Consider the following 26,967-nt stretch of genomic DNA (forward strand, 5'->3'; position numbering starts at 1 on the left):
TGCATGTGCGCTCGCCCGCTGCTAATTCAAGTGTAGTTAGTAATAGTAATAGTAGTAAAGTTGGAAGGGACCTTGGAGGTCATCTAGTCCAACCCCCATCCACTTCTGCGACCCAGTTCCAAATAGGCCGCAGCCTGGTAGTGGGCCACAGCCCAGGGGTTGAGACCCTTGGTTTAGAGCAGGGGTTCTCAACCTTGGCAACTTTAAGACTTGTGGACTTCAGCTCCCATAATTCCTCAGCCATCAAAGCTGGCTGAGGAATTCTGGGAGTTGAAGTCCACAAGTCTTAAAGTTGCCAAGGTTGAGAACCCCTGGTTTAGAGCATCTTAAAGACAACAATGCAACTATGAGCAATTTTTTAAAAAACCTGGAACTGAATAGTAGCATTAACTTCATGGATCTTCAGCTTCCTTCTCCCTGCTAGGAAAAAGGATCACTTTTAAATAGAGCCTGGATGCAGCTAGTGAATGGGCTGGGCAATAATTTCTGTGCATTTGTTCCTTCTCAGTATTAGCATCACAGGTTTAAGACATCTAACCTCTGTTTAGATGCACCACCTTTCTTTCTAATGGGTGCCTTAATAATGCCCATTCTGAGAATTTGGGGTGCTGAGGTTGATACATTCAATTTTGGGCTCCAATTGGAGAGAGTTATTTTCCTTTGAAGGACTGTAGATAACATCAGCTGGGATATTTTGGTAGCGTGGAAAAATGGTGCCGAGGAAGCTGTTGAAAGAGAAATGCACATCTCTACATGGGTGTGATATTATGGTGCGTAGTGTATTCTGTGACCCATAGAGTTGTGGTTGGGACTCAAAATTTGTTTTTTATGTGTTGAGTGCCCCTGCCTTCCATTCAATCCCTTTCCTTTGGCCTCCATGTATTTTAATTTGCTTTATTTTAGGAACATTGAGCTCCATATACATTCTTACGGCATGAAAAGCTACAACAAAAGGAGACGCAGTCAGTGCTGGTGGTTCTCTGTTTTTTTACTACTTACTGGGCCCCTCATTGTGCAGAGGGAGTTGGAGAAAGGAATTATTCTTGGCCATCTCTCTGTGGATTTCTCCAGCACCACCGCCACCCACTCCTGTCTGTGCCTCGAGCTAGGAGTAGTTGTTCTGTTGCAGCAGCAGCAGCACCAGAGAGGAAAGGTGTGATCTGCAGGCAGCAGCTCTCATTAAAGAATGAAGGCCTGAGGTTTGAAACCACAACAAAATGGACTTTGGGAGCAATGCTTTCTTGTGATGTTGTCCCTGGCTGATTTCTCCTGAGGTTTTTCTTTTGGCCTCTGCAGTCTATATAGGAAGGAGGGTGGTTTTGCCAGGTTCTTTTTAACAGGACAGATGATGTTTGTTCGTTCAGTGTCTCTGGAAGACAGCTAAGGTACTGATTTCCAAACTGACGCATTAGTTGTGTACTAGTGAAACCTAGCAGGATAGGATTTGGGGCTTTTGAGTCTTGGTTGCGAAGGCTTTCCCCTGACTGGAAAGAGACAGTTGTGTACTATATTGAAAGTGATAAAAAAAAAAATCCCTGTTTCGCTTGCCTGGCGCCTTCAGTAGCATTCTTTTGTCCTCATCACTGCCAGAAGACCTATAGCAGTGATGGCGAACCTTTTAGACACCGAGTGCCCAAACTGCAACCCCAAACACACTTATGCATTGTCGGGTGCCGGGTGGGTGTGGCCCATTGGCTGGGTGTGGCTGCGATGGTAACTGCAGACTGGGTGGGACTAAAAAGTTCATTCAATCAATTCCAACTTTGCAAGATCTTTTTTGAAATTAACTGATTGAACCTTTTTTTTTTTTTTTTTGCACACGGCGGCGGAGGCCTAAAGTAAAAAGGTTTTATAAAACTCAGCTGAAGGCCTAGGACTGGGACGACGGCGTGCGTGCCCACAGAGAGGGCTCTGAGTGCCACCTCTGGCACCTGTGCCATAGGTTCGCCACCACTGACCTATAGGAAATTCTACTACTAATCCAGTGTTTGTCAACCTAAGCAGCTTTAGGATATGTGGACTATGACTGTCAAAATGACTTGACTGGGAAATTCTGAGCATTGAATTAGTTACTGAAGTTGAGAAATACCAAGCTAATGTCTTAACCCAGTGTTTCTCAACCTTGACAATTTTAAGGCATGTGGACTTCAACTCCCAGAATTCCACAGCCAGCAATGCTGGCTGTGGAATTCTGGGAGTTGAAGTCCACATGCCTTAAAATTGTCACTGTTGAGAAACACTAAAATTGGCAGAAATTAGAACTTTCTTCTTTGAGAAAAGCAGTAATGGTTTTCCCCATTATAATTTGAATGGCCAAATCCTGTGAAAAGTGCCTTTCCATACCTGGTTGCAAACCTTTTTATTTCATTGTTGGCATTTCCCAAGCGTACCCAAGGGAAACTCAGGTACAAAGTGCCAATTTTGTGTATGTTTCAATAAACCCTAAACTCATTTGATGATTATTTCCCCTGCATTTGAATATCAGCCTTGGTATTGTTAACCCTATATTTGGGATAAGATGGCAACAAAAATAACTATGGTGTGGGTTTCCATTGTGGAGAAGACTGTGAAATCCCTTCTTGGCTTAGATCAGGGGTGGGCAACCTTGGCTCTTTTATGACTCGTGGACTTCAACTCCCAGAATTCCTGAGCCAGCCATGCTGGGCCAGGAATTCTGGGAACTGAAGTCCACGAATCCTAAAAGAGCCAAGGTTGCCCACCCCTGGCTTAGATCATTCACTATTATCTGAGACTAGTCCATTTCTTTTAGTTTCCTATATCTGGGGAGGGGAATAGCGATGACTTGCCTAACACTCACAGGACTCAATTGAATAGGTGAGATTTATGCATTTTATGCTATCTACAAAAATAGTGCATGATCATAAAGTGAAAGAAATGAGATTCTTTCATGTGGAAGAACTATGCGGAAGGCTCTTCTCATTATTAGGAGGGAGATTTCCAGATTACATAACATGTAAAGGTTAAAAATCGGGGGCTTTCTGTTTGGTATCTGAGTGCTGCTGAGTGCTGCTGCAGTCAACAGAGGAAGCTGGTTATTAAGATGGTTTTCAAATGTTGACAGGCTCATGGAGAGAGAGATATTCATTGACAACTGTCATTTCTAATGATGGATCCTTAGGGACAGATGGAAAAAAAAATCTGATTTGGGTAGAGATAGCACTTCTTTTAGGACCAATAGAAGAGATTATAAGTAGCTCAGAGTTGAACTGTGGTATCCTTGTGCTCTCTGAATTTGGTTGTTTATTTATGCTCCTTCAAAAAATCAAAATGCCTTTAGAAAATAAAATGCTGTCAGAAAATATAGTGCATCCAGAAAATCAAAGACCTAAAAACTGAGGAAGATGAAATTATGGTTTCATTCAAAGTGACAGCACTCTTTATGTCTACACATCCAGTACTAGTGAAAGAATCCATAGCAACAGTACTATGCAACATACCTGACCTAGCCAATACACTAAGATTGAAATGCCCAAAATCACGATCCTCATTAACCTCTGCCTCAGTACTTTCAGTTAAATGGACAAAAAATTAGAAGAACACCTGTGTGATCATCTCAGCATCTAGAAACTATAGCCCTGCCATACGTATAACCACAAATATAAATTCAGTATGTAGATGACAGCTTAACATCATGATAAAGATGGCCCGATTAAAGAAGACACATGAAAACAATCAGCAATAGCCTCAAAGGAATAAAATTCACAAGGTAAGGAAAAAAGCTAATAACACACTGCCCTTCTTATCCTCATCATCAGAAAAAAATGACAGCAAATTAGAAAAAAAATCTATTGGAAAACAACCCACACTAACCAAGTGCTCCATTACCAAAGTAACAACCCAATCTTTCATAAGAGAAGCTGTGAGGACATTATTCAAATGAATATAAATGCATCGTGGCAACCCAGAATGCCAGAAAAAGGAAACAGACTTCCAGCTTTATCAAAAAGTAGCTGATCACTTAATTCACTAAAGCACCACCAACACAGGCTATGTAAAAAGCAACACATCAAAAGCATCTGAGCCAGCAGTGTGCTGCAGCTGCCAAAACAGCCAACATAGTGCTAGGCTTCATTAACAGAGGAGTAGAATCAAGATCACGCAAAGGGTTAATATCACTTTATAATGCCTTGGTAAGGCCACACTTGGAATACTGCATCCAGTTTTGGTCACCACAATGTAAAAAATATGTTGAGACTGTAGAAGGAGTACAGAGAAGAGCAACAAAGATGGTTAGGGGACTGGGGGCTAAAACATACAAGGGACGGTTGCTGGAATTGGGTATGTCTTAATGAAGGGAAAGACAAGGGGTGACATAGCAGTGTTCCAATATCTCAGGGGCTGCCACAAAGAAGAGGGAGTTATTCTCCAAAGTACCTGAAAGCAAGACAAGAAGCAAAGAGAGAAGCAACCTAGAACTAAGGAGAAACTTCCTGACAGTTAGAACAATTAATCAGTGGAACGACCTGCCTCCAGAAGTGGTGAATGCTCCAACACTGGAAGTTTTTAAGAAGAGACTGGACAGCCATTTGTCTGTAATGGTATAGGGTTTCCTGGCTGAGCAGGGGGTTGGACTAGATGATCTCCAAGGTCCCTTCCAACTTTATCATCATCATCATCATCATTATTATCTCAGAAACAACCAACGGATTATTACAACACATGGTATCACCATAGTACACAAACCAACTCCAAAACATGTTAAGTAAATCAAAAGACTCCAAGAAGACAAAAAACAGAGATCATCTACAACATGCATTGTAAGAACTCACTCACAGTCAAAAGACACAATGAAAACTCCTTGATCATACAATACATAGACAGACTCAGCCATAGTTTGAGGGGGAAACTGTGAGCATCTTAGACCAAGCTAAATCCAAAATGCTAGGGAATTTCTGGGAGCTTGGCATTCAGACGAATCAATCATCAATAGATACCTAGTCGATAAAAATAGAAGAAAACAAAAAGACCAGAACATATGTCCAGAAGCATATACTCAGATAAGCAGGGATGAACACCAGACTATCAAGCAGAAAACAATACCCTAATCAAGGAACTACCAAACAGACAATCATGCCCTTACCAATACTGGCAGGGCAAACTATTATATATAAACAGAGGAAAAAACTTCACACCGAGTAACACAGATGTTGCTCTTTAGTCATGTGATGAAATAATTGCAAGCAAACAGCTCAGAGAACATAAAGGACTCCACTTCTTTTAGGAAGTTATTTCTTATTTTTTACATGGACTCAGTCTGTAACAAGCAAATTTGGCATGGGTTCCTACATTGAGAAATATGAAGCCAGAAATGAAAAACAAAACAAGCATGCTTCACACAGATGTTCATATTTGTTTTTAATATCTATTCATTACTAATCACACTTATCTCCTAACCATTTTGAATATTAAAATTGTCATTAGTATTAATTGTCTATCAGACCTGAGACCAGTATGAATCCCAACAGCATATTTTTCATAGCATGAAGATAGAAATAGTTTTTGGAAACTATTCACAAATAACAAGCCTGCTTCTCTTTTAAAGAGGAGGAGCTGAAGGAACTATTGGACATTTCTAAAATGCATTATGGAATGCTCCCCCCCCCCCGATTCGCATAGTTAGCATTTTGAACTGATTTCTAAGGCTAACAAGGGAGAACCTTGAATTGTTGAACAAAGGGGTATGTGTGATATACATGGTACACCTTCTGTAAGCTAAAGTCACCTTCCTTTAAATGTGCCAACCGGACTGGGATGGTATTTATGGAAAAGCGAATTGTCTTGCAATAACAGTAATTCAGTGAAAATCTGCCGACTTTCAAGATCTGCAAATGAGTCTGAATAAACTGAGGTCTAATATTGCAAGTTTGTGTATGATCTAAGGAGAAAGAGGATGTTATTAATATTTGGCTCGTTCCTCTTGCTTCTCAGACCTAGTAGCTTTTCCTGTCTAACTGATTCCCATCCTCCTTGCATCCACAGAGATCCACGGAGTGCCACGGTCCCGGCAGTTGCAGCCTGCACGTTCTCTCCCAGGGCCTTCCCACTGCCTCAAGCATTTTCCTGTTGACCTACGGACCTCCATGGATGGCAAGTACAAAGAGCTTGCTGAGGTAGATCTGCTTATTCCTCACCAGTTGTGTGTGCGGGTGCACTGTTCACTGTAGAAGAAAGGCTGTAAAATGAACATGTTAAAATCATGCAATTTTTCTTGGGTTGTTTTCCTTAATATTAAAAAAGACCATTTGTCATTCTATTTGGAGAAAATTGTTTTGAATTCATGTGGTTCTCTAGCATTTATAGGAGAGAAGGGTTTACTGGAGAAAATGGATTTAAAGTGTATTAGTAAAGAATTGCTCTTGAAGCAACTTATTTTTGGATCCCAGAAATAAAAGCCGAACAAGAGTTTTTTGTCCATTCACCTTCTACTCTGAACTCCCCAAAGTATGCACCAGAAGCCAGCCACTGGAGATGATAGGATTGTAATCTAATACAGGTGGTCCTCATTTAACAGCCACTCATTCAGTGAACTTACAATGGTGCTGAATGAATGGTAGTTAAGATTGCTCCTTGTACTTAACGGCTGTCACCTGGCTCACAATTATAAAATCTCAGCATCCCACGGTCCGTGATTGCAATTTGTGAACTTCCCTGCTGGCTTCTGACAAAGGAAAGCTGACAGAAATTTGCAAGTCATGATCACATGATGACCTATTTCAGTTAGCCGTGCAGTCATCACTCAGGACAGACAGCAATTGGGACTATCGGAACTGCCGTCACTAAGCAGCCTGGTCATGAGGGGTTTTTTGACAAGTTGGATAGGCTTCATACACTACACTGTAGTATAGTGTTTCTCAGACTTCACATCTTGGTGGAGAGTGGGAAATGTTAGCGAATGCTAGCTGGGGGATTCTGGGAGTTAAAGTCACCTCATCTTTCAAGCTGGGAAGATTGAGAAACACTGTGTTAGGTTATGTAACACTTCTGCCTTACTTTCATAGGAAGCATGTAAGAGCTTGTTTACTTGGCAGTTCCTTGATGTTGACAGATCAGTGTGTCTAAAACATACTGGATAAGGAATGCTCCTGGGTGTGGCTTTGACTTTATTAATCATTGATGTGTTCTTTGATGACCTGAACAATGAGAAGCAGCAGTTATAAGATTCATCCAACAGCCAACACTGGAACAATTTTAGATTACTGCAGTTATGACCTCAATGTAAATTACTATCCTAATCAAGGGTACATCATGTTATAGTTTTCTAATCCATTGAGCAGCAAAACTTTCACTGATGTTGGCATGAGATTCTAGTCCTGGCACATTGTCCCAGAACAGCCTTTAATGGACTCCTCAGATGGTTGTTTCTTAAGCATAATAGAAATTTCCTTCCCTTATTTATTTAAAACATTTATATACAGGTAGTCCTTGACCTACGATTGATTGCTTAATGACTGTTCAAAGTTACGACAACTCCCTCAAAGGTTACTTATGACCCAGATTTGAATTGCAGCAGCCACCCGCTCCCTTCAATCATGTGACTGCACTTTGGGCACTAAGCAAATGGTTTAAACTTCCCATAGTCATGTGACAGCATTTTACAACCGTTTTGCCGAAAACCAGTGTTTACTTCCTGTTTTTGGCAACACTGGCCTATAGCAAACCGTTGCTTTATTTAACAGCCATGGCATTTGCTTAACAACCACCACAAAAAAGATCAGTTACATGGCTGACTTGATTTATGGTCAACCCAACTTATAATTGTAATGGACAGGTTCCATTATGGTAACTCAAGGACTACCTGTGGCTGCTTGTCTTATACCAAATTCTGGGTAGCTCCAACTAAAGAATTAAAACCACATAAAAACCATATTAAAACTATAAAAATCATAAATACTAAAAAAAAAACCTGGTGCCAAGTCAAGCTTCTAACATGCTGTCCCCTCATCCTATCCCAGCACAAGGGTTTGGCAGGGGGAGCCAAGTCTTCAGTGCTTGTTGGAAGGCTAGGAGGATAGAGTCCTGAGGAGTGTTTATAAGGCAGGGGCTGCCACAGAAAAGGCATGCTTTTTGGTTCCCTTAAGGTGGCAATGTTTAAGGGGAGGGACTAGGAGCCTGCCCATCCTATCTAATCCCATAGAATGATTAAGACCTTCATTGAAGTTGCATGCACACCTGTATGGATATTCCAGTAGCATTGTGCTGCTATGCTTGCAGGAGTTGTTTTGTCACTCATTGGCTGAGAGTGAAATGCGCAGTGCTCCCTATGAATTCCCAGAAGACAGCCCCATTGAACAGCTAGAAGAGAGGCGCCAACGGTTGGAGCGGCAGATAAGCCAGGATGTGAAGTAAGTTGCCAATGTTTTTTGGACTTTTCCTAGCTTCTCCTAACTCCTTTTGATATTTGAAGAGCAGGATGGAACATTTCACTGGAGTTTTTGGAAAAAAAGAACAGGATGGTAAGAATATTTGAAACTGGGAAAGATGGGAAGAAATTAAATGGATTTTTTTCAAATGGATTATTTAAAGTCTAGAACAGGGGTGTCAAACTCGTAACGGCATGTGACATATCGCGACGTATCATGATTTTTTCTCCATTGCTGGCAATGGGGTGGGCGCGGTTTTAGCGTGACGCATCCAGTCCTCAGGCTGGCAGTTTGACACCCCTGGTCTAGAAAAAGTGTGATAGAGACTTTGGAAATATCCAGGAATGTCATTTCATTGCTTCTACTTCTGCAGTGATAGTAACCATCATGTCAAGAGAAGCATTCATATAGTCATCTGTCAGTGGCATGACTGTGTGTCTATGTGCATATATGTGTGTGGCTGATATTATTACACTTTGCTTGTCCTGCATACAGTTTTCTTACTGTTAGATTGTCACTGATAAGATTCTTTAGCAACTAGCCACTATACAACATGCAGAAAATATCTGGGTTTTATCTACCTCCATCTTGCTGTATTTTCCTATAGTCCGTTAGAGACCCGAACAGGGAGAAGAAACAGCATGGTGGAATAATGGCATATTTGGCCATTAGGATCCTGCAGGTGTTTACTTCTAGCCAGAATCTCACTTGTGAAGGGCTGCAAAGTATCAGAGCTATTTCTTCAGTGGTTCAAGCCAGGGCCTCAATATGAGGGGGGACATTGTTTAGGCAGAGGAAATGGAAGGTACCAGTTGCCTGTTTGCCTGCCTGATGCCTGGCAACCAGTGGTGCACTTGTGATTCTCTGAAGAAGGAAGAGGGAATTGCAGAGGTGAGACAGAAGAAAAGATCCATTGGATGGAAAAAACTTAGGGAGAAGGAAGACAATAGGTAGAACATGGTTTGCTGTAGAGATTAATGCATGTGAACAGTTGAACAATTAGAAGGCAGTCTACTCACTGGGAAAAAAATTATTCTAGAAGCCCAGTTTTTCAGCTCCCAAAAATGCCCAGTGAGGAATGTTGTGGCAGTCTAGGAAAAGCAAACTTTTAGAGAACAAGCACAAATAGAGATCCAGGAAAATAACTTCTTAAGGAAGGTGTAAGACTTCCTTTTATTAGGGCAATATTGGAGATAAGGATTCATTCTCTTCCAGTGAAAATATTCCCACTGTCCCCAAAGTCTTTGATCTTCAGTTGTAAAGGGGCATTATATGGGTCATATGTGTATAATGAGTTTATCCCAGGAAAGAGAAAGAAGTTGAGCTATTTACCTGCCTATATCTCTTAAAGGCAGACCCTGTGAAAGGAGTTTGGGTAGAGGGTTTAGGATTGGTTTGGAAAACAAACTGGCTGGTAGTAATCAAAGAGGAGGAAGGAAGGAGGGAAGGAAATTCAAATCAAGGGAAAAGATTATGTGGGAACCAGCAGTGCTTTTCCACTAGTCAAACCAGAACGTAGTCATGGTATTTTACATGGACCTCTTAACATTCATTCTCTTTTGGATCCCACTGCTGGTATATTGCTGTATAGTGTCTGCCATTTCTGATATTGGTTTCTGCATTAATGCCAGTGTTTTTCTTTTTCTCCTCATCTTCTTTACCATTTCCTCTTCCTCTTTCTTTCTCCTCTCTCTGACTGTTTGTCCTTTTCTTGGCCTTTGCCTCCACTTCCCATTTGTCCTCAGACTAGAACCTGACATTTTACTCAGAGCCAAACAGGACTTCCTGAAAATTGACAGTGATGCCGACCTACAGTGAGTGCCTGGCCTTAATTCTCTCTGCCCTTGACTCGGGTGGGTGCGGGACTTTCCCGCAGGCTGACTCTTCTCCTTATTCCCACCTTGACTGATCCAGAGTGAGTGACCTTCTCTTTTGCAAAGTTCCATCCCCCCTGCACACACTGTATCCCACATGCAATTGTACCACCGCTGGGGATGTTGCTATTAAAATTAATTCCACAAACTGCTACGAAAACCTTAATCCACATTAAGTTAAGGCATTTTTTCCCAACATGTTGCTATCCTGTTGTTTTGGGATGATGATGGACTATCTAGCGAGCACCAGGCTGGGGAAAGGCTGAGTAAATTTCATTGGGAGGATTCATATAGAACCAGAGTTCAGAATGGAAATGAAGTTACTCCCGGAAGTGAATTTGTCCTCCAAGAAAAGTTTGGTATGTTAGAAGAAAGACCACTTCTGGAAAGGAAAGGCTAAAGTCAGTTGCCATATTGAAATGCTTATCTGTGTGTGTCACTTAAGCAAACTCTTTTGAGAAAAAAGCCTATCTAAGATTGAAAAATAGGGGAACCATTTTATTTTGAACAAGACCAAATATTATTGGGCTAAACCAAACCTCGTTTTATTTTTTGCATCTTCCAGTCCCATAAATCTCAACACCAGTGAGTGGGGGATTCCTCACTTCATACTATTGGTTGCTTTCCCTTGTTCCTTTTCTGAGCTCTGTTTCCCTCCTGTCCTTCTTAAAGCAATTATTTTCAAGGCAGGCATAGTGGATAGAGCTGTTTGTCTCTTTTATATTTTCCTTTTCCCCTCCCTCTTTCATTGTGCATTGGTTGACTGAGCAGCCTGGGTCTTAGAGCACCCAGAAGCTCAGCCAAGTAGGATGTTTCTCATTGTTTTAGGCAGATGATCAGCTCCTTCAGCTTTGCCAGGATAAGTCGTTGCCCTGGGAAGTCTATTCTTCTGATACTCTACATCAGGTTTTTTCCAAACAGTGTTTGGTGAAATTATGGGATTCTACCAGAACTTGATAGAAAGAAAGAAAGAAAGAAAGAAAGAAAGAAAGAAAGAAAGAAAGAAAGAAAGAAAGAAAGAAAGAAAGAAAGAAAGAAAGATCATTCAAGCACAGTCAATTTTTTATCACTAGAAGTTTGCCTTTTCCTGGATTCCAGGATTTTTCTTTTAATCTAAGAATTTTTGCAGCCTGAAAATGTGTGAAAACCCCTGCTTGACCAAATGTTTGATTGTTCAATATAGAAATGGGCAGCCAAGCGTCTGGTAAATTTGGGGCTCAGGAACATTTTTCTACTAGTTCTGCTGAATGTTGTATGCCCACAGGTCTGAAACTATTTGTTGCCCACTGCTGTTCCTCACCCCTGTCCATAATTCAGAATGCTGCCATTGGAGGATACGCCTGGAAGTCCCTGTGTTGCCCATGTTTGTGCATTCGATTTTGTGTCTTCACATGCCTGCTGGAAAAGGGGACTCCTGTAGCCTGACAGAATTGATCAGAGACTATTCTTTATGGTGGTTCCTTCATTCTCCCTCTTTTCCCCCTTCTTCTCCCCCCAGATTATATAAAGAACAGGGTGAAGATCTAGTAGATCACCTTCCAAAAGAGCGAGATGTATTTTTGGAGAGAGAGTTCCAGAGGGTCACCATCTCTGGAGAAGAGACATGTGGGGTAAGTCTGTTTGGTTTAGGAATTGTTCTCATTTTTCCCAACACATACACATTGATTCTCTTTCAGAGACCCTCTACAAAGATGGGCAAGCTGACACCCTCCACCTATCTTTGACTACAATCCCCAAACCTCTGGTCACCATTATCAATAATCTGATTGTTGTTGATTAAAACATCTGAAAGATGTTAGTTGCCTACTCCTGCTACAGAACATAATGCTGCTGTATTTGGAAATACCACAGAAACGATTAGTCTCTGATACCCAGCTACAACTTGATGCTTGTTGCATTAATGACAACTCCCATTATTTTAAGCCACTTTGGTCAAGGCGGTTGGGAGTTAAAATCCAGAATATCTGGAGGATACTAAATTGGGGAAAGCTGAACTACTGTCCTTGCTCTGAGTTAGGGAGAAAACATAGGTTGAAGATGAAGCACGTGGATTGCAGGCAACAGGGTTTTTTTTAGTTAAAGTTTCCTATAATGGAGAATTTAATAGGGTAAGGTAGTAAATTAGGTAGACAGATACGCTAACCACATTGCAGAAAGCTTTCTACATTCCCAAAATATTATATGCACTCCTTGAAAAATTACAGAATTCAAAGAGTTTCACATTAGATAGCTACTGGGTGATGTTTCTTCAGAACTGAAGACGCTTCTTGGATGTGAAGCGAAATGTTTTCAAGGAAAAAGCCAAGAAAGGCCAGCTGCCTTTTGGAAAAGCACCTTTGGGACCAGCAGTAAAAGCTCTGTTATTTTTGAGTACCTATTATTTATTTTAAAACTATGTTCTGCTCCCCCACCTCAGCAAAGAAATGCAAATTTTCTCACTTTAGAGACCTTGGTGGTTTAAAAAAACATTTTAAAAGGGGTAGAATCCCTTCAAAGTGCTTTTAAAAAAACATTCTACTGGCTCTTAATTGTTTTTCCTAGTGGCTGAGGGATGAATTTGAAGAAAGAAAGAAAGAAAGAAAGAAAGAAAGAAAGAAAGAAAGAAAGAAAGAAAGAAAGAAAGAAAGAAAAAACCCATACTGCTGCTGCTGCAAAAGCATGTGGTTTTTGTTTTGCATATTCTTCCATGCTGATTTGGGTTGACTTCCAGAGCAATGCAGAGGAAAACTGCTGTTGCTGTTGCTGAGAACTGGAATGTTGTTTGTTTTTACAAAAACCCAAGGCCTTGCAGGGTTCTGGGAAGTAAGTTCCCCAGGAGCTTTGATAGAGTCACTCTGTTGCTGCCCTTCAACCAAGTTCAAGTCAGGATGTGTTCTCGGAGGTGCTACATCAGCCAGGGATCTGGGATGCAGCGATCCAAAAGAGGGCTTTCTGAGGACTCCAGCTGGGCAAGTCTCCCCTTTACTGAGCTATGGCTGGGGCCAAGCTTTTGAAGTTTCCGGGATCAGTTTAAGATGTAGCTGTTTATCTATGCTTGGGTTAAACTGATTCCTCTGTGCTGCTCTGGCATTGTTGCCCTACATTTCAGAGGGGGGGGGGAAAGTTTTATAGAATTGCCATTTTCAACAATTATTTTTTAACATTGATGCTTATTTTTCATGAATGTGCTCCAGTGTGGATTGTTTTGTTGATGAAAAGACAGGAGAGAAATTCAAATTAACAAACAGATACATAAATAAGTAAAGCAAAAGAGAGGGAAGCTAGTGAATCTAGTGAATGAGAGAAACCTCAGCCTTGGAGCCAGCCACAAATGTTGCTATATTTTCCCCAGCTGAGAAGGTGAGCAGTAAGCAGACCCTTCCCTCTCACAGTTACACTGGAGCACAGTTACACTGGTGATATTAGCGAAGAGTCAGTGTCCACTGACTACCAATATTTATTGGTAGTTCAGAGCCTAATTCTCCCCTGGTCACTTCTATGTGAGCCAGAATCTTGGTGGTCTGCTGAGGCAACCATGTTGTGAGCATGGAGATCAGTGTAACAAGGAACAGGGATGGGGTTGTTCACTGCTACTTGCATAATGAGTTATATAAGTCTTTGTAATGGCTGAATTGGAGCTACTAGCTGTTGAATATTCATTCATTCAAGTGTCCAACTCAAGCTACGTGAGTCTGGGTGGCATACAAGACAAAAAAGAAAATTCTGATTCCTTAATATAAAACAACTTATTAAAGCATGAAGGTCTTTGGTGCTCTCTGAGCTTGCTTATTTTCTTGCAGACATTTCATTATCAAAACTAGATAACATCATCAGTGCTAGGGTTATTAAAACATACTAAACAATAAAATGATGAACAGAGAACTTCCTCAAGTCTCCCATTGGAGACTCAAGTCAATTTGCCATATATCCCTGGGGAAATATGTATGTGTGAATGAGGGTTTTGCTGAACAACCAACTTGACTTGGCTTCTTGCAGTCCTGCCAGATATAAAGTTGGCTGCATCATAACTTTGTCTGTAGACTATTAAGTTTTTGTAATAGCTTCAGTTGACTAAACCATGCATGTGAGATAAAACATGGATTAAAAATCCTGTGATTTCCAAATGCTGTTTCCTGTAAAGAAAAAGTAGATCACAGAGGAAATATTAGAAAGCATTTTGGCAATGTGCCTTATTAGCTGGTTTTCGTGCAAAAACCAGCTGGTACAATGCAAAACCTTTGTTGAGGCCTTCTGGTATTCAGAGTGCTTCTCTGGTGTTCCTTCTGGTTTTTTAGCCTGTGAAACTTTCCACAACGAGGCTTTGACAAAAACCCCCTCAGTTGAATAAACTGCTTTTCTTTTGCCCTATACAGGTGCCCTTTACAGACCTGTTGGATGCTGCTAAAAGTGTGGTCAAAGCATTGTTCATCCGGGAGAAGTACATGGGGCTTTCTCTGCAAAGCTTCTGTAAAACCACAGCCCGATTCCTGCAGGATCTTTCAGAAAAACCCTTTGCCCTCAGGATGTATGAGGAGATTCCTGAGACTCCTGTGGGTGCAGGTAAGGATCAGAACTGGGCATGGATTGACAAAAAGCATTTCCCTAATTCTAGTGACAGAGATGGCTAAGATGGTAGTTAGAAAAAGAGGCTTCAGTAGGATTTTAGACTGATAGTTTAAACCAGTGCTGGCTGTGGAATTCTGGGAGTTGAAGTCCACACACCTTAAAATTGTCAAGGTTGAGAAACACTGGTTTAAACTATGAAGCCTGGCAAATAGTCTGGAAGGAGAAGACCTTGAGGCCCAACAACTTCTTTCACAATCAGTGACAGTTGCAATAACAAATCCTGCATTATCTGCTACTGGGATAGACTAGACTGGATAGCTGCAGGAACTCCACAGTTATCTCTCCATGCTTATGCATTCTGCAAGGTTTCTGTAAACTAACAGATTTTTTTTAATGTGGGTCTAAGGGAGAGATTAAAAAAAGCATGAAGGAAATTCCAGTTCTATGCTGAAAGAAGCTGATTCCACTTATTTGGTATATGCTGTGTTCTGTATATTTTATTTGGATTTTGCTAATAAAGGAAAAGGCAAGGAAGTGAGCAGGGGTAGGATCGTCATTAACTATTACAGGAGAAACAAAAAGACTCTAGATTTGATGAGTTCAAACAGGCGTCTCCAATGCATTTTAAGCTACGTCTAAAGCCAACTAGAAACTTACTTCTAAAATTCAAAGAGAAAAAGGCACACTTCTCAGGAATAACAAAGGAATTTTACATGTGGTCTAAATTTTTTGACTACATCCAAAGCTGCAAGTTTTCTGTGTTTCCATAGAAACATGCAATCTAAACAGATTTTGAGGTAAATGGGAAAGAGTAACATAATTAGGCTTCCTCAAGATGGTGCTCTTTTGATGTTTTGGATTACCAATCTCCGCATCTTCAAATATCATGGAAAGCTGCCAAGTGAGGGATGGACAGAGATGTAGCCCAGTACATCTGGGGAGGATTGGGTACTACTTTGCAGTGGCCCCATCACATTCTATATGCAATATAAAGTTAACCTGGTTACTGGTAGTCCTCACCTGTGACCATTCATTCAGTGACCGTTCTAAGTTACACCAGTGCTAGGGGATGATGGTTACGACTGGTCCTTGGAGTTCTGGATATCCCAGCACCACCCGGTCCCACAGTTGTGATATGGGTGCTTGGCACTTATGAGTGGTTTGCACTTATGACTAGTTGCGGTACCCTGTGATCACATGCTCACCTTCTTTATCCATCTTGCCCAGAAAGTCAGTGGGGAAGCTGGCAGGGAAGATCACCAATTGCTGGGATAAGTCTCTCTCTCACCCATGCAACCTCCCTCACCCTCTCCTCACTTGTACCATACCAGCCAGTTGCACCCTCTCTGGCCCTCGCCCTGCTTCCCTCGCACCCTCCCCAACCCTCCCCATGCCTTTCCCACATCTCCTCACACCCTCCCTGACCCTTGCTGGATTTTTCTGCACAACCTCTTGCATTCTCACACAGCCTTCCCAACCTATATCACATCTCTCATACACTCTCATATTCCCTCCCCAACCCTTCCCCTCTCATGCACCCTTGTTCACTCTCCCCAACCCATACTTCTCTTGCACTCCCCTTGTAAACCCATACTGACCTGTGCCTCACCTCTTACACATTCTTCCAGATCTTCCCTCGCTCTCCCTTCAACCTCCCCTGGACACTCTCTTGCTCCCTTCCCCACCTGGCTACAGTCACTTACTTCCCTTTCAGCCTGAGACTTCCTGCTGGTTTCCCCTCTGACTTTGCTTGTGGATACTGTCAGGAAGCTGCCTTGCCTAACAACCATGGGATTTGATTAACAACAATGACCGGGACTGCAGGGATTGTTATCTCTAAGTCATGCAGTCACACTTTGTAACCATATCACATAGCAATGGAAATCCCAATCCTAATAGCCATCATAGGACTAGCTGTACCTATTCAGCCTCTGCATAACTGATTTGCTTGGTTTGTGCCCATGCACCATTGGAGGAAGAGGATGGGAACTCAGCAACTACTGAAAGGGGGGGGGAATTATAGTGTGGGCCAGAGGTATTAGCTTTTTATTTCTCTTTTAGCATTCCATTCAACTCTTAACTACAACAGCCAAGGTCACTGGGCAGATGGGGTGGCTTCTTGTAAGCATTTTCCTCTGTTACAGATGTTCCAGTGCATCCGCCATTTGCACACCAGCACCCTTATGAGAAATGTGATCCTGACTCAATGCCTGGAGATCTTGGCTTTGGCCTCAGGATGGTCAATGGAGTAGTTCATGTGTACACCAAGCAGGACATCACTGACAAGTAAGTAGGTGGCTGAGGGCATGAGAATAACCTGGTTAATAGGAAAAATCTGGAAGAGAAATAACATCTGGGCCAGTGATATTATCTGTGATTCATATTTAGCTGAGCAAGATTTCTGATCCTCTCATTTTTCTCAGCAGCTAGGAATTATGAATGCTTGTGACTTAATAAACTCCAAAGGAAACATAGATGTAATGAAAGTAAAAATTAATCTGTAATTATCTCAAACAGAAATATAGAGGTAATCTATATTTTAGGAAGGCTCATGGTATATTCTCAAGCAATATTTTGTGGTATATACAAAATGATCTGCTACATTTCCTTTTTTTTTTTTTTTTGCCAATCATTATTTATGCGCATATAGTGTGTGGTGATTAGCATGACTACAATAGCAAGAAAGCAGACAACTTTTTTCCTTTATCTGACCTCAGGAAACATGGAAAATAATATTTATTAAATAGTCTGGAGCTGTGGCTGCCAATCACTTGTAATGAGACAACAGATTTCAGTTAGGAAAGCTCATTACTTGACTAAAAAGTACATGCCATTAACAGAACAGAGTAAAGCAAATAAATAAAAAATGTGCACTGTGCTTTCATTTTTACTTTCACTTTCAAAGCAAAGTGCTATAAAAAAGGTTATTTTTAAAAATATGTAAAACCTCACTCTTTAGTAACGAAACAAATAACAGCTTCATGACATCCTGGGAAAGTCAAGTTTAACAAAAAGCTTTTTAAAAGTATGTGGCAAGTGATGGAAAAAACATAATGGTGCAATTGGAACAATTGCTAGGAAATTTTCACAAGTTTGGTGTGATTACCAAACAACATTTCTCTAACTTCCCATCAGCCTAGCCTGAAAAGGCAGGAGCTGAAAACAGGAAATACCTTCAGCTACACAGGAGTCTGACTATTTAGGCCAGTGGTGGCGAACCTATGGCATGTGTGCCAGAGGCAGCACTCAGAGCCCTCTCTGTTGGCATGCGCACCACTGCCACCAGCAGCAGATCCATCAGGCTGCCACCACCACCCGGAGCAGGAGCCCTGCCCAGCACAAAGGAGGCGAAGCGGCCAACTAGCAAGCTCAAGTAGAGGAGAGGTCACCAACCATTGTCGATTGGTGGACTGGAAGAAAAGGGAGGAGGAAGCATTTTACATGCATGCATGTGCACATGGGGCCACAAGCACACACACACTGCAAATGAAGCGGGGCTAGTGCCTGCATGATATTCATTAGCCCTGCCCCATTCTTGCATGGTGCAGCGCCTTGTATCTGCACCCTGCGGTGCGACGGTGGCCATTTTTGTGCCTTGCAGCATGGTGGTCCATTTTTGTGCCCCCTGTTTTTGCATGCCAGAGGCGGCACTCAGAGGTGCCTCCCTGCCCCCCCCCCGGGCACCACAATGCTGATGTGGCCCTGGTACTTTACAATAAATAAGTGGGGTTTGGGTTGCGGTTTGGGTACTTGGTCTCTAAAAGGTTCGCCATCACTGATTTAGGCCTTCACTGTTCTCTGAAACCAGTTAGTAGCCATGATAGATAAACACAAAGAAATGTAACGTATCTGCAGCTTGTGCTAACTGAATAATGAATTCAGACTTCTGCATCACTGAAGGCTTGAAACCACACTGGTTTTAAAGCAGGCTACTACAATCCAGACTAGCAGGCTCAGATGTGTGGACTTCAACTCCCAGAATTCCCCAGTCAGCACCTTAAACCTACCAAAGTTGAGAAACACTGGTCCAGGATGATATTAGTTTTTGTATCAATTGGAGCTAGTAAAATACACTTCTGGACTGAGAATGAAACAGGAAGGAAGGAAAAGAAGGATATTGCATCTCAGCATCTTCAGCTGCTCTCACTTCGATCTGATGTGGATCCAACCATCTGACATTCATTACCCTCTAGCTCAGGGGTCCTAAACATGGCCACTTTAAGACTTATGGACTTCAACTCCCAGAATTCCTCAGTTAGCATGGCTGGCTGGGGAATTCTGGGAGTTGAAGTCCACAAGTCTTAAAAGTGGCCAAGTTTGAGGACCCCTGCTCTAGCTCATAACCAGGTTTAGGGCTCCAGACATTGGACTCTACTCCTACTGTAACTCTGTGATCTGATATAAAAGAAACTTTGAGGCTGATGTCACGAAGATATTGACAACACTGCATACTAAATCAGGATCCTCAACCCCTGGGCCACAGCCTGGCACCAGACCGTGGCCTTGTTCAGAACTGGGCTGTGCAAGCAAGCAAGCGTGCCCTCCACTCACACAATTGGAGCTGCACACACATGCTCGCTGCTTGCATGTCCCGGAACCATTCCGTCTCCCATCCCGCGGCCGCCACCATCAGTCCAGAAAGCTGGAGAAGTTCCTCTCTGCCTAATATAGAAAATCAGTTGTTATCCTTTATTAATCTTAGAGCAAATGTAAAACCCAATTGTTTTTGCCAATTTAAATTTAAAACAATGATTTAGTCTACTTTAGGCCTGACAAATAATTCAGAACGTCATGTTGCTCTATTTTCTCGAGTAAAATACGTCTTACAATTTTTCAAAGTACTAGTGACTAACTAGTGACAATAATACAGTGTTTTTTCTGGATTGTTGGTGAGGCTGTTCTTTGTTTATATCTATTGGGTTACTTAAAAAAGCTATCCCCTAATGCACAGCCAGGCAGGGTAAGATGCTGCTAGCGGTTCTTGTTCTTTCCTTGCTTTCCTTTCATGATGCAACTTTGCTCATGTCTTTGGGGTCTGCTCTCTGTTGCACTTTGAAAAGGACCACTGAACTGGACTTGCCTTATCCTGACCTGCAGGAGTTTGTGGCTGACATGAATGTTCTGATGGCTCTGATCATCAATGGCCCCATGTAAGTTTTCCGCCTTTTTGCTCTGTATTTGTTTTCCGCCTTTTTGATCTGTATATGCAAAACCAAGGTGTCAAACTCCTTCTTTCCAGATAGCCATTCTACAAGCGTGGCTTTACATACATTAGGATCGTGGAATCTATTACGTAAAACACATTGTCATTGTAAGATTATATGGCAGACACATTTATGGTTTTTTTGTCAATAATTCATATGACTATTTTCTGGGATAATCAAAATGTATTCAAGTTGAAAGAAACTGTATTGGACTTTTTGAAGGTAGGTAGTGTCCTCCAGATTACAATAGACTACAAAGTTTAAAACAACTTTGAGTATCAGGAGCCAAAAAGTTTTTTTTCAATTTCTTAGCATGTTTGTAAATAGACAGTAGCTACTTAAAGTGGCCCACTAGCTACTGTAATCTCACCATTAGGCTGACTTGGCATAGGCTTGATCGTATGGGACAGTGGTGGCGAACCTATGCACGTGTGCCAGAGGCGGCACTCAGAGCCCTCTCTGCTGGCATGTGCACCACTGCCACCGGCAGCAGGTCCATCAGGCTGCCGCCACCTGGAGCAGGAGCCCCGCCCAGCACAAAGGAGGCGAAGCGGCCAACTAGCAAGCTCGAGTAGAGCAGAGGTCACCAACCATTTTCGATTGGTGGACTGGAAGAAAAGGGAGGGGGAAGCATTTTGCATGCATGCATGCGCACATGGGGCCACAAGCATGCACACACTGCAAATGGGGCGGGGCTAGTGCCTGCATGATATTCACTAGCCCTGCCCCATTCTTGCGTGGTGCAGTGCCTTGTATCTGCACCCCACGGTGCAATGGTGGCCATTTTTGCACCTTGCAGCATGGTGGTCCATTTTTGTGCCCCGTTTTTGCATGCCAGAGGCGGCACTCAGAGGTGCCTCCCTGCCCCCCCCAAGGGCACCACAATGCTGATGTGGCCCTGGCACTTTGCGATAAATAAGTGGGTTTTGGGTTGCGGTTTGGGCACTCGGTCTCTAAAAGGTTCGCCATCAATGGTATGGGATCTTTAATAATTCCCATATTCTATTTCTGGAAAGAAGGACCTCACTTGCCCATCAGTAATGTAAAACTTTCTGGAAAGACAGATTGTTCCTTTATTGATTTATTGTACTGAGCCAGCTTCTGGGATAATCATGAAATTAAATCTCATATGGAAAATGTTCTAATCAGGGTGTGCAAATCTTAAATTGTTTTCTTTTCACCTTTGGACAGAAAATCTTTCTGCTATAGGAGACTTCAATACTTAAGTTCAAAGTTCCAGATGCATGTCCTGCTCAATGAGTTGAAAGAGCTGGCAGCTCAGAAAAAGGTGCCACATCGTGACTTCTACAATATTCGGAAGGTAGAAGCACTGTATAATTTGAGAATGTGTGCTGGTAGTTAGGGCTACAGACTATGTCAGTGCCACAGATGGTTGAACCTGGAAAGTTTAATAGTTATTGTAGAAAGCTTCACCAGTACAGCCCTTTTACCTCTTTGTACTGATAAGAGAACAGTAGCAGAATCTACTGGTTTTAGATTGATAGCAGGACACTTTCAACAGAAATGCTGAATTTTATACTCAGCTGGCCCATTTTGGATTGATATATGTGGATTGTCTTTTTAAAAAACAACATCCAAATAATTATGTTAATGCTTATAACAATCTTGGAAGAAAGTCAGTGTTACTTCCGTACTACAGATTGAAAAACAGAGCTGAGTCTGAGAATAAAAGTTTTTTTTCTTGAAGTCAACTAATGAGCTGATGTCTAAGATAACATTTGAGCTTGCATCTTCCTAGTTTGCGTACTTATCCACTAATTCTTTGAGCAGGTGGACACACACATCCATGCTTCATCCTGCATGAATCAGAAGCATCTGCTACGCTTCATCAAACGGGCTATGAAGAAACATCTGGAGGAAATCGTTCACGTGGAAAAGGGCAAGGAGCAAACCCTTAAAGAGGTCTTTGAGACCATGAATCTCACAGCATACGATCTGAGTGTGGACACCCTTGATGTCCATGCGGTATGTCAGATGCACCCATCAAAGAGGGGCACCTTTCCTTGACTTGTAAAGAGAATTAAGAACAGGTTTTCCTACTGGATTAAATGGTCATCTTAACTTTGGACACTAGGCTGGACAAAGCTTTCTTACTCTTTTCAGTAGAAGAGTCTCACATGCAGAATGGTAGTTCCTGACTTTTTCGGGTCTACTGGAACACAGTTCTAAAGTTGCCTCAATTAGAAGGAATAGAAAATCTGATCTCAATTAACTCCAAGAGGTAATTTGGTAGTATTTATCAAAGAGAAGAAAGTGTTCTTCAAAGAAATACGTAGCAGCTTCTGATCTTGGGAGATACTGCTCTCCAATCCAAGGGGGATGATGGAGGGAATTCTGATGAAAGAAATATATCATTATCAGTAATGCTAAGTGAGGAAGAGAAGGCAGTGCTGTTGCATTATGGCCTATCAGGATTTATCTTGGCATCCTCTCTATTAATAGGATCGCAACACCTTTCATCGGTTTGACAAGTTCAATGCCAAATACAACCCCATAGGAGAGTCTGTCCTGCGTGAGATTTTCATTAAAACAGACAACGAAGTCTCTGGAAAATACTTTGCTCATATAATTAAGGTGAGGGCTGCTGTAATGGTACGTGGGGATGTCCTTGAGAGACAGGAAATTGCCACAGCCAAGGGAACAGTTGGACAAGAGACAGCCTGCAGAAGGAATGTCGGCATGGCAGATGTCTCAGAAAGGACCCTCCCTAGTTCCTTGGGCTGTAAAGGTGTGTGTGTGTGGGGGGGGGGAACAGACTTGCAGGATTCCGTTAATGTAAAACCTGATAATAAAGTAGGATCAATTCATCTGGTTTTGCTTCACATCTGGACTACCTTGCAAGGTTGGCAGCTGCCTGGCCTCATTTATACATACTTTCTTAAAGCCAGGAGGCTGAACAAGTTATGCAGATTTAAATATAGCTACCTTTTGGTGCTTTGAAGCTTGGGAGAATCAAGCAGGTTGGTTTTGGAGAAGTAATAAAAGTAGTAAGTAATAAAGTGGCAGGGGGTGAGCAGAAAGAGGTGGTGGGTGTATAAAAGTTGTTTCTTGATTACTACAAGCCTAGTAATGGCCATAACTCACTTCTGAACATTACAATATTACTCTTAACATGTTTATATATTTGTCCCTCAATTATCAAAAGTTGAGACCAACATATTTGTGGCACACCTCGCCATGCTATAATATTTACCCAGTCATTGTGATTGGAAATTAAGGTATGCATAGCCTATTCCAGGAGTAGGCAACCTTGCCTCTTTTATGACTCGTGGACTTCAACTCCCAGAATTGGCTCAGGAATTCTGGAAGTTGAAGTCCACGAGTCATAAAAGAGCCAAGGTTGCCTACCCCTGGCCTATTCTATGGGTTAATATTGGGCTTAGCATTATGCATGAAGGAGGCTCTGTGGCCTAGTGTGTTTCATGAACCTAAGAAACCTTATGGCTAAAATAACAAAATTAGATCAGGTATTATGCAGGTAGTTTCTTTATTTAATTACATAATTTGTTGAATGAATTTAAACCAATCTCTTTGTCACTCAACCTGGTTCCTAGGTTTGTTGTTTGGGAAGAAAAGTAGGAGAGATCCCCATCTAAGTCACCCAGACCTCTCAGACAAAAGGCAGGATATAAGAACATGTGTCTTTTTTAAGAAAGAGCTCATATTCTTGAAGTGCTAACAAGCCCTTTCTCGCCTGGTAGGAGGTAAGGTCTGACCTAGAAGAGAGCAAATATCAGAATGCAGAACTGCGACTGTCTATCTATGGCCGAGCACGGGATGAGTGGGATAAATTAGCCAAGTGGGCTGTTACCCACAGAGTGCATTCCAACAACGTACGCTGGCTGGTGCAGGTGCCTCGGCTATTGTGAGTACCTCTCTCTTGGTTTTGCAGTTTCAAAAACATGCGGACACTTGCTGAATCACAAAGGCTTTACATACTTTAGCTGCTGTATTAGCAGTGCTCAATAGCCACTTCTGTCTAGTAAAAAGTGAGTATAGGACTTGCTTTTTTCATAAGCACTAAGATTACACCCTAAAGGAGTGTCAAACTGCCGGCCGGGGGGCCGGTTTCATCATACGTAAGCCGTGCCCGCCCCATTGCCGGCAGTGCAAAAAGATCGCGATACGTCGCTACACGTCACATGATGTGGCGAGTTTGACACCCATGATAAAGAAGATAAATGTTGCCCTTCCACTGTCTGTTTTTAGAAGAGTATCAAAAACCATGTTGTTTGAACGTGTATTATTGAGGTTAAACCTTATAGGCTGCATTCTTGGAACCAACTTCAGAGCATTCATGTATAGGATCAGAGAGATTGCTGTGCCTTATTATGCATCTGGGTATCCTTGGGGGAAATGGTTCTACTGCTTTATAAAGGGCTCTTTATGCTACAAGTAGCTTTCCACTTTATTTTTTGACAGTAAGGGAGAGCAACCATTTTGATAAGAAGTATAGAGAGCACTTCAGTATTCTGTGATTGGATCTTAGTTTTGACTTCACTAGTTTTGATAGCAGTTGTAATCCCAGTCAGTGGGAAACCACCCTTTGGACTTAGCTGCTCAGTAAAGTACAATATCAGCTTATATGAGCTAAAATGTTACGATTTGCACTGATGGTGTTATAGTATCTAGTTGAGTAATGAAACATTTGAACTGGAAAAGGTTGCAACAGATTTCTGTCTACCATAAAGAAAAAAAACCCTCTGTTGGTGGTGTTGGGAGGATGGGGGAAGAGTCAGTTGCAAATCTGTTCCCCACAATCTCAACAGAAGCACCAGGACCAAAGCTACTTTGAAAGTATTTGATAAATGGTCATAAAACTTGCACGTTTTCCCAAAAGTACATCCTCTCTTACTAAATCATTGTGTAAGATAGTTATCTGTGGAGATTCTCAATCATCCAGGTCATGGTTGTCCCAGAGGTGCTTTTTCCAAAAGGCAGGTGGACTTTCTTGTTTCTTTTTCTCTGAAAATGTTTTGCTTCTCATCCGAGAAGCTTCTTCACTTCAGGACTGAAGAAGCTTTTTGAATGAGAAGCAAAACGTTTGTATGCCTTTGGAAAAAGCACCTTTGGGTGTAAGATAGTTATTTCTTCCAGCCATCTCAGCTGTATGACATATGCAGTGAAGACTATTGGGAATTGGATTGCTGAAACAGTTGGGTTACTTAAGTGATCTTTCATTCCCAGAAGCTGTGCAAGCCTTACCACAAAGCAGCTGATTTTAAGTGTGATGAAGGAACACTTAGTTATTTGTTCATAATTTCCATTGTAACTTTAATGCCAGGGAAAACAGAGAAGTGGGAAGAAGCGTTTGCAGTTATCTGGTACCAGAGTAAAATCAATTTGACTGGTAACATACCTTTATTATTTATTAAAATTTTATCTGCCCATCTCCCCTACAAGGTGATTGTGAGCAGCTTGAGATTTTCTGCCCAGAGAACAAGGAATTAGGTACCACCTAATACATTGACAACAGAAGCCAAAAAAAAAAAAAAAAAAGTGAACTAGTTTAGTCTTCTAGGAAACGTGCTCCCCACTCTCCTCTTCTTCCAAGGATGTGGGTATGTGGAGTGTCACACTACACCACTGCTAATTATAGCCCTCAGTCAGCTCAGAACAAGGTCTGAGGAACACTATTGTCAACTATCCAGAGTGAAGAGAGTTATGTGTGATGGATGGAGCACTATCCCTTTTTGTATCTTGACTTTTAACAGCGACGTATACAAAACAAAGAAACAGCTGGCCAACTTTCAGGAGATGCTGGAGAACATTTTCTTACCTCTCTTTGAAGCCACCATCAATCCTGCCAGCCACCCAGAATTGCATCTCTTCTTGGAGCATGTAAGTAGGGATATCGGAAAAAGCAATCGTAATTCCTAGTACTTGCTAAAGGGATGGTTCATAGTACCTCTGCATTTGAGGCAGAGTGAAGGATGGTTGTACACAAATGTTATATATGTGATTCTTGGATATACTTGATCTTGAAGATGGTATATGGTTGATTATGGTTGATATATATCAGTCTTAAATCATGGTCATGACCACTCTGCCTAATTTACATACAGCGAATGAAGACGCGAGAGGTCCCAAAACTGACAGGCATATTTTCATCCTCTCCCTTTCTTTCCTTCTCTGGGTTCTGAATGGGCAGGTGGACGGTTTTGATAGCGTAGATGATGAGTCCAAGCCAGAGCACCACATCTTCAACTTGGACAGTCCCTTGCCTGGCAATTGGGTGGAAGAAGATAATCCACCATATTCCTATTACCTTTATTACACATATGCTAATATGGTGGTGTTGAATCATCTGCGTAGGTAAGGTCATCTGCTTCTTATCTCCCTCCTCATCCACCTTTTCTGAATTTGAATCTGCCCCAGAATCACAGGATTTTTTAAGGCTTTGAATAACCTTTTCTCACCTTTCTGTTAATACTAGTGACATATTAGATGCTCAGATCTTGTGGTCTGTGTTTCGGCTTCATATCTTTGGTGCTGTAAGTTGGGTGTTAATTTCTGTTCCTCGAGGACGTCCATCTTACTAGCATTTTGACTTCTCCTTTTCCAAAATGCTATTCATCTGATTGAGCTATATATTTTGCTTTCCTTTTTTTTTTTTTTTTTTTTTAGGAAGCGGGGCTTCCACACCTTTGTGGTGCGACCCCACTGTGGGGAGGCAGGACCCATCCATCATCTTGTGTCAGGTTTCATGCTGTCAGAGAACATATCTCATGGCCTCCTTCTCCGCAAGGTAAGGGAATGCAAATGAGTTGGTACCACATATAAAACAAGGACCTCTGGATATGCCTGTATATATGATGAAGCAGAAACATTGCTTAGAAGCCAAGCTGTTGCTTAAATCACCACATACCATTGAGTATTGTGATAAAGGCTACTGTTGTGCTAAGCATGCAGTGGGAACCTAGGCAGAAGACAAAAAGAAAA

The 26,967-nt window shown here is 41.8% G+C and overlaps 1 protein-coding gene across 7 annotated transcripts in view; it reads left to right on the forward strand.

Moving 5' to 3' along the window:
• The window catches only part of AMPD2 (adenosine monophosphate deaminase 2), a 62,247-nt gene that overhangs the window by 27,598 nt on the left and 7,682 nt on the right, over positions 1-26,967 (forward strand). For 6 of the 7 annotated variants that reach the window (XM_039323236.1, XM_039323235.1, XM_039323232.1 and 3 more), the window contains exons 2-15: positions 6,001-6,131; positions 8,233-8,363; positions 10,127-10,195; positions 11,754-11,865; positions 14,608-14,794; positions 16,945-17,086; positions 19,861-19,950; positions 21,196-21,325; positions 21,796-21,990; positions 22,468-22,599; positions 23,727-23,890; positions 25,740-25,866; positions 26,177-26,340; positions 26,653-26,773. In XM_039323236.1, the coding sequence (XP_039179170.1) occupies positions 6,102-6,131; positions 8,233-8,363; positions 10,127-10,195; positions 11,754-11,865; positions 14,608-14,794; positions 16,945-17,086; positions 19,861-19,950; positions 21,196-21,325; positions 21,796-21,990; positions 22,468-22,599; positions 23,727-23,890; positions 25,740-25,866; positions 26,177-26,340; positions 26,653-26,773 (1,794 nt within the window). In that variant the 5' untranslated portion in view covers positions 6,001-6,101. The remainder of the gene's footprint in view (positions 1-6,000; positions 6,132-8,232; positions 8,364-10,126; positions 10,196-11,753; positions 11,866-14,607; positions 14,795-16,944; positions 17,087-19,860; positions 19,951-21,195; positions 21,326-21,795; positions 21,991-22,467; positions 22,600-23,726; positions 23,891-25,739; positions 25,867-26,176; positions 26,341-26,652; positions 26,774-26,967) is intronic. The other variant, XM_039323233.1, reaches the window with a different exon arrangement.

This window comes from Crotalus tigris, unplaced genomic scaffold (assembly GCF_016545835.1).
Source record: "Crotalus tigris isolate CLP2741 ecotype Arizona unplaced genomic scaffold, ASM1654583v1 scf7180000024167.7108832, whole genome shotgun sequence".
Classification (NCBI taxonomy): domain Eukaryota; kingdom Metazoa; phylum Chordata; class Lepidosauria; order Squamata; family Viperidae; genus Crotalus; species Crotalus tigris.